Here is a 14926-nt window from a genome sequence, read left to right as displayed (position 1 = left end):
CTGTGGTAGGGACCCTTTTTCCTGAAGAGTTCCTTCATTTTTTAGTCCATGATTTTCAGCCATTTCAACTTAGGCAGTGAGTAGAACAGCAAAAGAAAGTATGTGTTTCACATTTATTTTTTTTTTAATCGGTATTTCCAAAGATTGTATCAGTAAGGGAACATGTTTAGCTTTATTTTGCAGTGTATCAACCAAATAATTCAAAGATTTAACCTGACACAGTATGTAAAAGATCAGTGTAACTTTACAGTTTATATTTTTACATCCTTTGCTTTTTCTAATAGCTAAACTAGGGAGATGCTAACTATCTCCAGTACTAGTTAACTTCAGCAGGAAACAAAGCTATTCAGGATTTTGAGACACTGCTTTTCTATTTTCACTGTTTACCAAAGGTTGACAAGAAAATTTGCTGTGACTGTAAAATTTTCTATATCATTGATGACAAAAAGATTTTAGATGGATTGTCTTGGGCTCACCATTATTTGAACTGTCTGTTTGACTAGGTTCTTAGTTGTTCAGATTGCTGCAGTGTGTTTGGAGATGCTGAAGCTGTGCTGAGAACTAGGTCTGCTTAAATAAACTTATCTGTTTTTTCAAGATTAATAAAGCTACCAAAAATGTCTGCATTCAGAATGTTTCACAATGAAAACTGTAATAACTAAAAATACATAGAAGAAAAATATTTAATTAAATAATTCAAGTATACAGATAGAAAAAGTTATGTAACAGTAAATTTTATTAAGCTATACTAGTGTTTCCCATATATGTCAAGTATTAAGAAATTTTTTTTTAATTGTTGCATGTGTTTTCTATCACTTATGTAAGAATCAGCAATTTCTCTTATGGAGCTCTTATGGTTTGTTTTGGGTTTTTTTGATATACAAATTCACTTTCCTTTTCTTAGAAGTAAAGGCAAAGTAAGCAACAACATATTTCTTCTGTAGCAGAAGGAAACGTGCCAGAGGTAAAATGCACTTAAATAAGTCAAGCGTTTAATTAGATGAAGGTACTCAGCTCTCTTTGATTAAACAAATTTCATTGGAAAAGCTTATCCAATGTAACTTATTTCAGTTCTCAAGGGCAAACAAATCTTTAGTATAATAGAAATAATTACATTATTTGTTTAAATAATGTGTCTGAAAATATTATTTCTTAGTTAATATTTTGATCCAGCTTCTAAGTAACAGTTCAGATATGAAATAACTACAGTATACTTGCGAGTGTTTGTAAATGGAGAGTATCTGCATTGCCGTATTAAAAAATTCACATAAATTAGTATGCAGCTGCAGTATGCAGCAATCCGCAGGTTTAAAATTAAGCATTGTTATAAGAAATCTTGTCATCAGTATTCTCAGTAGAAGGAGCGTGGGTGTTTTCCAGGGAAACTTGTCTCCATCAGAAAATACTAATTCTTTCAAGCAGAAATATTCTGCAAAACACATTGCTTTCAACAGCACCACGGAGCCAGAGCCAGGAATTCCATGGTAGCCTTGTATGGAGACCTTACCAGGCTCCACAATATAAGGCCAACCAGTAGGAGAGAGCCACCTTCAACCTGTGTGGCTTGTTGGGGTGACCCAGAGGATTTTGGGAACTGCTTTGAGAACACTGTTGCTTCCAGTCTTCCTGTATAAACACATATGACTCATTTTCAGGGCTTCTGGTTTCCCAGTGGCGGAGCCATTGCTCAGGAACACCCTATGGGAAAGGACCCACACTGCCTGCAGCTCCCTGACCATTCCTTCATGTGGGCCAGCTGCTCCATCCTGCTCTCCAGTTTAAGCTGGCCAGTGTACGACTGGAAGTCTGAGTGAACCAGCTGGCTAGCTTATCTGAAATGCAGATTTTTATTATACCCAATGTTGTCTGCTTACATGTTCTACTGTTAGACTGTGCCTCATGGAAATCCCATTTACAGAATCATAAAATCAGCTAGGTTGGAGAAGAACTTTAAGATTATCAAGTCCAACTACTATATGTATATTGCTTTATAAGATGCTGGTTTCATAACAAACATATTAAAGCCTTTCTGGTTTTCAGGGAACTTCTGAAAATTAGAATTGGCACATGAACTGGAAATCACCTAACATTATTTTTTAATATGAAATCATAAATTGTTCTCAATATACGTGCTGATTTTTATTTTATAACAAAGGACTAATCCTGACATAGATTATAGTGTCTGTAATACTACAGAAAGTACTGCTGATTTAAGATTTTCTACTTTCCCTGATATGCTTATTAAATAGAATGGTCTTTTGAACATTTTTAATCTCTGATTTTTTTTTCAGTGATAAAAATAAAAGAAGAACAAAAACAGTAAAGAAAACATTGGAACCTAAGTGGAATCAGACATTCATTTATTCTCCAGTTCATCGGAGAGAGTTTAGAGAACGAATGTTAGAAATTACTCTTTGGGACCAAGCACGAGTTCGAGAGGAAGAAAGTGAATTTTTAGGAGAGGTATACAATTATTGGTAGTTATAGAAACATGGTTGCTCACATATTCTTGTCTACATACAGTATTTTTGCAAAAATTATGAATTGTGGCAAAGCAAAATTGGTTTAAATTGTTGAATATTTGTCCTTATGTCACTTAGTAGTAAACAAATGGTGATCTTGCTCTAGTCGCATGAGATTCTTTCTGTTTTGTTTCAGTAACAACATGCACATGGTTTTTCAATTTCTTTTAGAACTGTTTTTTAAAAATCCCTATTATCCACAGCTATATTTTACCAAAATATTGGAATGTTGGTGCCTGACTTGCTGCAAGATAATTGAAAGCTGTAAATATTGTCATAAGGTAATGAAGGTTGTGTGAAAGATTTTCAGTACATTTAGGGTTGTAAAAGGCACAGAAACTTCTTTCATGTTAAATGGAAGAGTTTTATAAAAATTCAGACAAAGTCCTTAACAATGAGCAAATAATAGAACAAAATTTATGAGCATATCTTTTTTTAAAATAGCTGCATTTTAAAATTGCTATGTAAAATATTCTGTTATGTAATGCTTTCCTTCTTTTAACCTTTTTTTTCTCTTTTAGATTCTTATTGAGTTAGAGACAGCATTACTAGATGATGAACCTCACTGGTACAAACTTCAGACACATGATGTCTCTTCATTGCCACTTCCCCATCCCTCACCATATTTGCCACGCAGACAGCTCCATGGAGAGAGTCCCACACGAAGGTTACAAAGTAGGTTGCTAGTTTTACTCACTGTGTGTAGTTCATTTGAATTAATATGTAAAGTATATTTAATTCTTGTAGATGGGAAGCTGTCAGAATTTGTATGTTTGTTTGTAGCTAGTATGAATTACTTCATTTATGATTACTGATAGTCTGACAATGCTACAAATGGCAATATTGAACATTGTGCAATACACCAGGTTTGTTTTGTTGTGTTTTTTGTATGAGACTACCCAGTTCAGTTCCTGAGCTTGTGCAAATTATCTTGGTGTTTTGCAGTGTGCTGTTTTTATCTTGAAGTCCTATCTTCTATATTTATAATGTCATTGTTTGAATGTACAGGACTTTTCTCATACTTCTTAAGAATAAAGTGACCTGTATTTATCATAATTTGTGACTAAATTAATACCATGGCTTGTTGCCTTGTTTTGATTCTATTTTACATGGTAACATTCACAAATGGAATTACTTTTAATGGAATTTTCTTCTTTTAAAATCTGGTATACTTACTCCACAGTAGTTTGATGTTATCAGTAGATAATTTGAAAATAGAGTATATGTAATATGCTAATAAAAATGCATGCATAAAAATGAAATAATAAAAAGTAGAGATCTGGTTCCTTAATACTTGTTTCTCCAGTTTAACTGTTTCTCTAGTTTACCTGTTCAGTATTGTCAATGATTGAAAGCTATCCTTCACTGAATTAACAGTATAAAATATCAGTTGACACTGATATTAAAGAAATAAAAAACAAACAAAAAAAAAACCCAACAAACCAAAACATATTTCTAAGAATTCTTAGGGTTTTTTTGAGTCATTGTATATGAGTTTGTTTGTGTGTATGTTACACACAAACTCACAGAAATATATGCATGTGTAGCCATGCAAACAAGCTTGGATATTTCATATGTTCTATGTGGACTCTTATTAAATAATACCTTGTATGCAAGTATTTCATGTAGTTGACAGGCTTTGTGTCTGTGCGTTGGATGATGAGAACTACTAAAATGCTCCATATCATAATATTCTGAGATGGATACATTAACAGAGAGTTACAGTGCATAGCCTTCAAGCTGTAAGGTAATACTTATGCACGAAAGAAGGAAAGAAATGATAGTTAATACGTAAAAGTTCTGTTTCAGTTCAGTTATCTTCAGTCATCTCAAGTACCATGACTGTTGTTCAGGTAAAGTTTTAAAATTATTTTTCTTCTATCTTTTTGGCCACTTTGAAATACATTTTAGGAAGTTAAATTTTCCATGTACAATTACTTTGCAGACCAGCTAGACATTTCAGCATCTCCTTGTATGTGAAGTTAGTGAACTACTGGTTTTCAGGAAATATTCAGTCCTGCAGTAGTAATTCCTGACTATGTAATAACTGCTATGACGAATGAATTAAAGTGTAACTGTTTTATTTGGAAAGGATTGTTGTAATATTTGACTAAAGACCTTTTTAATGATATTGACTCAATATTTGAAAGTTTTTTAAATACTAACACTAATGTTAATACTGAATGCATTCAACTGAACAATCTTAAATGCCTGTCTGGAAATGTAGAGGGAAGGACATCACTGTGTTTATTAAAAACAAGTTCTGCTTTTCCGTGACGATGATTTAACTTGGCTGTTCCCAGAGTGGTCTTTGACAACTTGATGTTCTAAAAGTTTCAGCCAAATAAGCAATGTCACAAGTTCACTGTGTTTGCTGGAGAATTCACATACTCCTACAATAAATGATGCTATTTGCATTTATACTGAGATTGGGATCCCTTAAAGAAGGATTTTCTCTAGTGTCCTGTTAATATATGCACTTCTCGAATCCTTGTGTGTCATAAATAATTTTCAGTTTAAACAGATACTTTTACGTATACAGAACAAGGTTTCTTGAAATTAAAATCCCTTCTTTCTGAGAACTGGAGAGGCATCCAAATGGAAATGTAGCATCTAGTCAGAGTTCTGCAAAGGCAGCAGAATCCTTTAGCAGTTAAAAGATAATTATTTTAAAATTAGTGTCACACCTCTGAAATTGAAATAAAAGTATTTCTTGGTATTCAGAGAAGTGGTGGAATATCCTGTTGGAAATACACAGAACTCAACTGTGCAAGGTCATAAGCAATAAGTTGGCCAAGGCTGAAACGGCTATTGGACCATATGGCCTCCAAAAAGCTCTTCCCACCCTAAATGTCAACACCAGAGGACTGTTGAAATGTGGATATCACATCGTATGACTGTTTGCCTTCACTAAGTAAAATATTGATAATATATTAATAGCATATAGAAGTCTGATTTTTTTAGGGTTTTTTTTTGAGGTTTCAAAAGAATGTCAAGTTAAACTCAGTATCTTAGGATTTTGTGTCTGAAGCTTTTTTGTGTCCTTCAATAATAACTCTTATATATGAAATATGTGTTACCCAGTGGCATATTACAACAATGTGGAAAAGTTCTTCAGAATGAAGAGAAAACATGTCTAGCAAGTTTGTCTATCTTTTTCAAAGCACATCTTGTAGCACATAATGTGCTGTTACACAGTAGGCTGATTTCAATTTCTGAGGCTACAAAACCTGAACACTTCAGTCCTCCCACATTTTGTTCATTTTTGTGATACCTCTATGTATAGATAATGATTGCAAGATGAAGTACTTTATTGCATGTCCCAAAGAATTGCTAATGTAAGAAATAACAAGAGAGATATTTTGAATTGCAAGGTTGTTTGTTGTTTGTATAGATAGACATCTACACATCTAAGATTTCTTATCCTCATGATTGCCAAGTAGCTACAAATATTATAATTGAAGACAATACTTACATGTTATCCTCTAAAGGTAGTTTAAAAGAACCACCTACACTTACTACTTACTTCTCTTTTTAACATCACTGAATTGTACTGTTCCTGACGAAGTGCAGGCTGTCAGCTCTGAAGACTGAATTCCTATATTTACAGATTGCCAGTAGCACTGTGCAAGCTTCCCACAGAGCCTCATATGCCATTTTTAATGAACCAGCTTTCAGAGGCAGTATCTTAGTTTCTACATATATTTATCTCTCAATAACTTTGAGTAGGCATTATGTTGTGGTACAGACTGATCTAAACCAACTGTCCACCTTCTCGTGCCCAGTCCTCTGATCCATACAATCCATTACCTTCCTAATGATGCTTTTTCTTTATATTTTTTAAATAAATCTACTTAGAAACTGAAACTAATATAGAACATAGAATTATGGCTTCCTAGGTCATTCAGCTAATTATACTCCAGATTTTCATAAACTGACTGCTTTTCCAATGAGTATATTTTAAACTTTTTCTTATGTGAAATGTGAGGTACTGAGTAGGTCTATTTTACTTATTGTGCTGAACTTCTGAAGTGAATTTTTAAAATTACTTAATTTTCTCTAAAGTTTGACATAAAAACAGCCATACCTTAAGAACTGCAGATATCATTAACTAGAACTACAGACAAACTGCACTTCTTTTTATATTGCTTCTGAAAAGAGATTGTAAACAGAAAATTAAAGATTATTTAAAAGAATATTTGGGAATTCCTGTTGTTGGTTAGGCCACAGTATTATTGGTCCATCTCACATTACATAAGAGGCTTACTACAGATTGCACTGAAAACTGAATGTCTTTTTAATGTTGTGTTCCTAGTTGTAAGGCTCAATGGGATGCAAGTTGTTAGTATTACGATTTATTGAGAAGTGCTACAGAAATAAAGTAGGTTTTATACTATGGGATCACAAAGCAAAAAATACTTCCTCTCCATGTAGCCCAGGATATAGAGATAACAGACATCAAATTAGTTCTGAGACATTCAATCTTTTACAGTTATGTTCATGTAATGTGTGCAGAGTGTAATTTGAGCTGTATAGCTGACAAAGAATACTGGGATATAATGTATTTTAAAGAACAACAATTGATTTTAGTTTTATACTGACTCAATATGGTTTAGAAGCAGATTTTTGTTTTACTTCAAATGTTATAAGAATTTCCTGATTATTTAGGACTAAAAGTAACTGATGCTAAGATGTTTCAACTTTAAACCCAAGCTGTCCAAATTACTGATCTGCATACCACAGAAAGTGTACAGTGCAGACAACAGCTAAGTGCCCAAACAAGGGAAGAAATGTGACTGTAACAGTAGAAACAGACATTTTCAGCTCTCTAGCTACAGCATAGGTATGTACAGGAGTGGAAGGAGACCTTTTAATTGCCTTGGGAATGTACAATATGGTTTGAAAAAGCAAAGGGAAGTTTTATAATTTGAGCATCCTCAGTAAGGGATGACTAGTAAATATATGTGAGATCAACTGCTGAAAACAAGGTCTAAGAGATTTTAGAAATTACAGTGTTTAGAAATCAACATATAGAAGTGTCCTAAATGATGAATCAAATTGTGTTTTTTTCAAGAACTGAACACCAGAAAAATCAGGATTGCATATAAATGGTCCGTGAGATAGCTTTCTTTTAAATGGTGTTTGAGTTTTATTACTTTTATAATTAACAGAAAAAAAAATTGGAAGAAGAAAAATTACAGTAGTGATTACTTAAATTGTGGGGATGAAAAATTAAGAATAGTTGTGTTCTACAAAATAATGTGTGGATACTATGCAAAACCCAAAAGATAGTGTTCCTTTTTTGAATTTTATTTATTCATTCAGATGGGAATCAAATGTTCTATAATGCATAAGCAAAGTGTTTGCATCATATAAATAGTTTTTGTCATCTGCCTTTGTCAGCTTTGTACATTTTTCCAAGTCAGAACTACTTTTTCTGGGGAAATGCTAAAAATTATTACATCTGATGAGAAAAAACAGATTGAGAGACAGAATTCACAAATAAACAACACCATTGCATATTAATTTTTGAAAAATATTTTTAGGTGGATTTGTCATTGATCGGTTCTGAGGGATTTTCTTTGAAAGTTCCATCACTCTACCATCAAATCACAGATGAGTTGAATATTATAACTGCTAGTTCAAGCCCTCTCTTCTATTATTTAAATGTTAAATTTTTCAAGTCTGCATTATAAGGCATTTAATAAATACATTTGGTAGTACATAGGATCATAGAATCCTAGAATAGTTAGGGCTGGAGAGGACCTTAAGATCAAACAGTTCCACCCCCCCCGCCATGTAGAGGGACATCTCACACTAAACCATATCACCCAAGTCTTTGCTCCACCTGGCCTTGAGCACTGCTAGGGAGACCAGATTGGATGAAGGCTTGGGTGGCATGGTTTAGTATGAGGTGTCCCTGGCCATGGCAAGGGGGGGTGGAACTAGATGATCTTCAGGTCTTTTCCAACTGATTCTATGATTCACAACTTCCTCGGGCAAGCCATTCCAGCACCTCACCACCCTCACAGTAAAGAACTTCTTCCTTATATCCCATCTAAAAATCATTACCAAAAATCATTAATTACAATGATACAATGTATCTGAAAAATTACCCTGTGAAATCTGAGCCCTGCATTTCAAACCCCAGTTGTCCAATGAAAGCAATTGTCTTCCTTGTAACTCTGTGAGTCTCATTTTACTGCAGAATCAGGATCTTGCTGTCTCAGCAATTTCCTTTAGTTTGTTTGGAATCTGGTAAGTCAGTAGGATGATTTTAAATCAATGTCACTGAGTCTTACTTGAGGGAATTATAATAATGCTGTTCACTAGTAGGTAATGAAAACATGCATCAGTGACTCTTTCTGGATTATAATATGGAGCATTTTGTGGTCAGTGACACAGACTGTAAATGATGAATGTATTATAAGAATTCTATGCTAGAGAGCAAAAATAACACTTATTTTTTCTCTTTCATGCTTCTTCCTTAATTTTTCTCTTTCTTTTATGGAGCACAGGCATTGGGCACGTTATCTTTGCATGCATAGATCTTTTGTTCACAGAATATGGATATATACACCAGTACTATATTTATTATACACCTATGATTTATTTCTAATATTTCCAGTACATCTATGGTTTATTAAATACTTTAATTAAAAGGTATTTAACATGATACAGGGGTGTCTGAAAAGGCCTTAAACTATCAAAGTGTTTTTCTTTTTCCTAATAAAATAAACCTGTGTAAGGTATTAATTCCATGCTGTTTGAAAATTTAAAAAAAAGAAAAATTAAACAATTTTAATTAAACTACAGAAATACTTAAAAACCTGTTTTGAAGCAGTTTAAGGGAATTGATTATTTATAACATTGTTGCTCTGGTTACTTGATAGAATTATGTTATTAAATTGCTCTTCTGTTATACAACGATAAAAGAAAAGCAGTGTTTGCTGAAATAACTTGATAGATAGGGTAAAGCAACCTTGCTAGGCAGTTGATAAATAACAAGTTAGGTATCCTTCAAAAAGATTCTCAAAGTTGTAGGTATATATAGTAGCTTCCTTTTCTGGCTAAAGGTAGTGTGTATTATTATTTTGTTGTTGTTGTTGTTGAGGCATAATAAATTCTCATATAGTAGTGTGATGGTTCTGATGAAGTTTTCAGACAGGTTTAAAACTATACTGACTTTTCTGTGTTGTAACCATACAGAAAAAACATGGGCTTCCTTAGTCCTCATTCCCATTATAATTGCAGTATTTTTACATTCTCGTGCTCTTCAAGAAGCTCTACACTTTTACAGATCTTTCCAGAAGTTAAATTCAGAAAGTCCATAATTTTTAATTATGTAATCAATTTCTAGACTGTGTTAATGGATTTGTGTGGCTTTCTGATGTTGCTGGAGTAAACTGGAAAACTTGTTCATACTTAATTTTTCATATTTTTTTTACCCAAAGAAGAGTCAGTTTTGCATGAAATTTGTGACTGGAAGAGATTAATACCAAGGAATACAAGTATTAGAGAAGTTATGCAGTAAAACTCACATCTAAAAGTTTGTAAATGATGAAAAAATACCCTGTTATTTCTTTGAAATTGTATAGCCTAACGGAATTATGGAGCCGGAGCATGAAAATTATGTTTATTAAGAAACCCAGTTTGAAAACATAAACAGTTTGAAGTTTTGAATATTAGATGTTTTAGTGATATGGTCTAGATATTCAAATATTTAGTACCTGGATGTCAGAAAAAGCGTGGCTATGAGATACCTAGTCACCCAGTGAATTCTTCACAGAATGTTGGCAAGTAATTGAAAGTCTTATTTTATCTCTAACACTATCACATCTTGTCACCTGAGATGCATCATTTACTCATGGACTGTCAGTCTGTAATACTGTAAGGAATAAAACATTCATAATGTCTTGCTATTGGCAAGATAACTATTCATGTTATTCTGACTTCTGTGCTTGTTCATACTACCTTACAGAAGTCCCTTATACAAGATCTGCAAACACAAAGTAACAATTCACATTTCCGATGTCCAGATGTTTGCATACTATTATATTGTCAAGTTCAGAAAAACTAGTATAATTTCATGGAAAGCTAAAATGCATAAACCAGCTAGACTTAAGGAATGCAAACAATAAGTAAGCTATTGCAAGTATTTAATTGTGCTCAAAACAGGACTCTTAAATTCACTGGTAACAATGATATATAGATATGGTATTCATATGTGTACATATTTTACATATTTACCAAATCACGACCTAGCTGTAGACAGAGGATTGTCTGGAACATAACTTCTGAGTCTGTTAAATTTAAAGTAGGATTTGTAGCTACATCTCAGGAAAATTCTGCTAATAACTTCCTGCTGAGGTGCCCATAGCAGTGCGCAGTAACTTCAGCATAGCAGCTTGTATTATATGCCTAGTTGAATATACATTTTGCCCTTAGAAAGTTAAACGCTTGCTTACAGTAAATGTGGAGTTTTATTTCAGAATTGGAAATTACTATAATATCTCTAGTAGCCCGCTGTGACTACTAAATATAAATGTTGGCGTAGAAGTGATTGGCATTTTTGTGGTTTAATTTCTTCTAGCTGCTTGAGTTTTATTGTTTTGGATCAATGTGGCCTACCATATCAAATTCTTCAGTTTTGAGCAGCAATTATAATGGAAGTTTAAGGTTATAAACATCCCTGTTACATGTATTGATTCATGTATTTTTCCCTGACACTACTTCATTTCAATATTTGTTTTCCAGATAAAGGCTTATATTCATATAATTCAGGTAAATTTCCAGCATGCAGAAATGCTTATTGTTTCCATATACATGCAGATTTTAATTTGGTAATTTATTGATGTGCTTTTGCTACCTATTGTGCAGATGCTAAATTGCTTAAATGTTTCTTGGCTTTTATTGTCTGCTTTTCATTTGTAGGTCTTTTGTTGGCTTTCTTTCTTTATCTTCATGTCTTTGTATTGATTTTGGAGCAGTATTATAGCACTATATTTGCTTTGCTTGCCTTTAGTTTAGGTAGAGCCTTGGTAGGTAATCTGTAGTGAGCTTTAGTAACTATACTAGGAAAATGCTATTTTGCTTAAGTTATATTAAAAGGAACTCTGTTGTATTGCAGCTGTTTGAGAAATAGTGCAAGTATTTTTAGAATACAGACATGGGGTGGGTGAGTGAAGTACTGGCAAAATAGGTATTTGCATGGATACATATTTTTACAGTTTCATATTGATTTAAATCTCCGCTTACAAACGCAGTTGCTGTATCTAAGAAGTTTGCCTTAATTAAATATAAACAAATTAATAATGTACAGTTTTTTTAAAGCTTAAATGTTGTAGTGCATTTCATGGGGGAATTTTTGCAGTTCCTGCAGTTTTAATTATGGGAATCTCATTGAGAATTAGTTCATCTAATTATCTTTTAGTTATGTTTAAAAAGTGAAGCACACATTGGTAAGAAAATAGTTCCAATACCACAGTGGAGAGAAACAAAACCCCCACAGGATGTTTCTTGAGAGTGGTAATAATAAAACTCAGTTTCCATTACACTTAGCTTTAGTCTCCTGTTTCTTCTGTTCCATTCTCTTCTGAAAGAATCTCACATTATTCTCATGTTTTATGATATCTTAACATTGGAATAGACTATGTTTGCTGTGGTGACTGTGGATTTATCTATGTGTGGATTAGCCACACATTTTATCTTAATAGTGTTTCTTTTTCATTAAGGGATTCTGATTTGTGTCTTTTCTATCCATTTTGAAAGACCTGGAGGAACTCAATTACATTTTTGTATTTCTACCCCTCTGTCAATGTAGATGAAATTTGTCAAAAACTTAAAAAAAAGATACTATTATCTGCAGGAGGATAAAGTGACAGATTGGTGTGTAGACAGCGGGATTGCATAAGAGATTAGTTCACAGTAAGAATCTTCAGGCACAGACTGAATAAATAGAAGAGAGCACAATCTTAAGACAGTTGTGAGACTGATTTTAGGGTTTATATGTCAGCTTTGAACACAGAACAATTGCAGGCAATGCTATATTACTTTAAGTGGTTGTGAAGTTTTTCTGTGAGTTTCAGGGAAGGAGCTGATAAGCATGCTGCACTGCCCTTTGTTCCCCCAGAGAGTCCACAGAACCTTGTAAAAGCTTCCTGTAAGGGTCAGGATTCCCAGCTTGGCAAGCTCAGTTGCTTTCTTATTCCTCTATAAGAAAAACAGAGAATTCCTGAGCCATAAATCTGGCACTTCCTTCTGTATTTAAGCTTACCTTAATTTTCTCTCTCATTCTGTCCCCTGCCCTAGTCTATTCTGGCACCTGTGTTGGTTGGCTATAGCAGGCTTTAGTAGTTTTAAACTTCTTGTGCTGGTCTTCTCTTGAGGCCTATTATCAGAAGTAGTATTGGACAATATATGAAATATAGGAGGTATTATATCTTGCATTGTTTCCCCTGTATGTTAATAATAGAGGTGAGCACCACTCAGTCCCAACTTTACTTGTCATGTGGATGTCAGAAAATATTTCAGAGATCTCCACAGATTTTAGTTGCTTTGCAGAAAAATGTTTATGATCGCATGTAGTTTAACTCATTTGGAAGAGTTCCAGTTACTTAGGGTATTGTTACAGAGAGAAATGTGATTCTGTCGAGGCAAAATAGCACAGCATAGCTCAGGTGGAAGGGACCTACAAAGAGTCATCTAGTCTTTCTGTGTGATCAATTCAGGGCTTGCAAAAAGTTAAAGCATGTCCAAGTGCCTTTTAAACAGTGACAAGCTTAGGACATCCAAAGAAAACCTCTAAGAATTTCTTTAGTGATTTCCATGCTTTTTTATTCAGAAGTTGTTCAAGTTTTTCATGGTGACCAACAACGAAGCTTGGAAAAAGTTAACAAAAAAAATATGATTCATAAAATTATATAAGACACCTCACTTTTTTCTTTACCTTATTGCTAGCCATGAAGATGGAAAATTGCAAAAATTTTACACTAAGAAACTACCATATTTTAAATTATTTTCATGCCTAATAGAAAGAAAAAAATAATAAAAAATATAAATAGAAAGTACTTTTTAACTGGAAATTGAAAATAATGGCCCTGATGATTTTTAGGTGGTGGGTTTTTTCCTAAACCCTGCAATGAAAGCTACAGTGCAAATGTTGTAAGTGTCCAGTTCTAGTGTGTCTGTACTCTTGCAGGGTCGTCATGCTGGGTGGGATGATAGCTTGTGCATCAGTTGTAGGAAAGGAGGTAGGTAGGTGTGGGAGGGAAAGAGGGTTATCAAGTTCAGATGGGGAGCTTCTCCACTGTCCTCAAGGTAAACTCTCCCTGGAAAACAGTATCATTGATAGCTTAAAGCAATTAAATGAAAACTTGCCAAAGTGAGTAAGAATTGGGTGACATGGTTTAGTGCGGGGTTTCCTTGCCCATGGCAGGGGGGGTTGGAACTTGATGACCTTAAGGTCTTTTCCAATCCTAACTATTCTATGATTCTATGATAATATATCTTTTTATTTCACTGGGGATGGGGTTATGTAGAATTACGGCATTTTTTATGTAGCTCTCACTAGCTAATCATAGAGCATGGACTCTGTTTTGCCTTCAGTCTGCAACTTTAATAACCAACAGTCCTAGTGTAAGGCATTCAAATGTCCATATTTACCATCTGTTACCACCCAGTTATCAGACAAAATAGTAATAATATTCCTAAGAACATTTCCTTAATAAGCTGTATTCCAGTGCAATGGCAATGAGACTTAATTAATGCCATTCCTCATGTTTGAACTCCCTCAAAGGAAAAGTTAATTATATGGAAACAATATATAGGATCAATGCATTTATTTGATGCACCCAGTGTTCCAGGTGTTACATGCGTAAACTTTACTGAATTTTGAATTTATGTTAGAATGGATTTAATCTTCTTGCTCTTGAAATAAGTATCATATTTTACAGTGGTTTTGTCAAACACTTTAAAATATTCATTAAAATAATAGTTTCATTAACAATGTTCATTTAGACTAGTTTCTGAGAGGCTTCCTTGTCACGTTTTCCAGACAAACTATGAATTTCTCATTCACCATTTTATGATCAGTGTTTCAAATTGCTTAGATAATGAAGTAGTATTTTGGAAATATGTGGCTAAAGTGGGACTGAAGCCTAAATCTTCAAATATACATTGTCAATAGCTTAAAAAGAAAATTGCTCTCTAAAATTAGTATATAGCAGATGAAATTACTGTTGCAAAAATTGTAAGAAATATTAAACTAAGCTGCCAGCTTAGTTTAATAAAATTAAAATTTAATTTCAAAATTATACTGGTATTTTGCATACTCAACTCTATATATGATGTCAACCTCTGCACTTTCTAGTTTGTTCTATTTCTGTAGTTAGTGGAAGATATAT

General features: G+C 33.6%; 1 protein-coding gene across 21 annotated transcripts in view; it reads left to right on the top strand.

Annotated features, from left to right (window-relative positions):
- RIMS2 (regulating synaptic membrane exocytosis 2) overlaps nt 1–14926 on the top strand; it is a 443898-nt gene that overhangs the window by 260398 nt on the left and 168574 nt on the right. For 19 of the 21 annotated variants that reach the window (XM_034066365.1, XM_034065853.1, XM_034066047.1 and 16 more), the window contains 2 exons: nt 2292–2463; nt 3044–3197. In XM_034066365.1, the coding sequence (XP_033922256.1) occupies nt 2292–2463; nt 3044–3197 (326 nt within the window). Of the gene's footprint in view, nt 1–2291; nt 2464–3043; nt 3198–11279; nt 11307–14926 lie in introns of all 21 variants that reach the window. The other 2 variants (XM_034065763.1, XM_034065724.1) reach the window with 1 other exon arrangement.

The sequence above is a fragment of the Melopsittacus undulatus genome, chromosome 1 (assembly GCF_012275295.1).
Source record: "Melopsittacus undulatus isolate bMelUnd1 chromosome 1, bMelUnd1.mat.Z, whole genome shotgun sequence".
NCBI lineage: Eukaryota > Metazoa > Chordata > Aves > Psittaciformes > Psittaculidae > Melopsittacus > Melopsittacus undulatus.
This window is presented reverse-complemented; position numbering and strand designations above follow the sequence as displayed.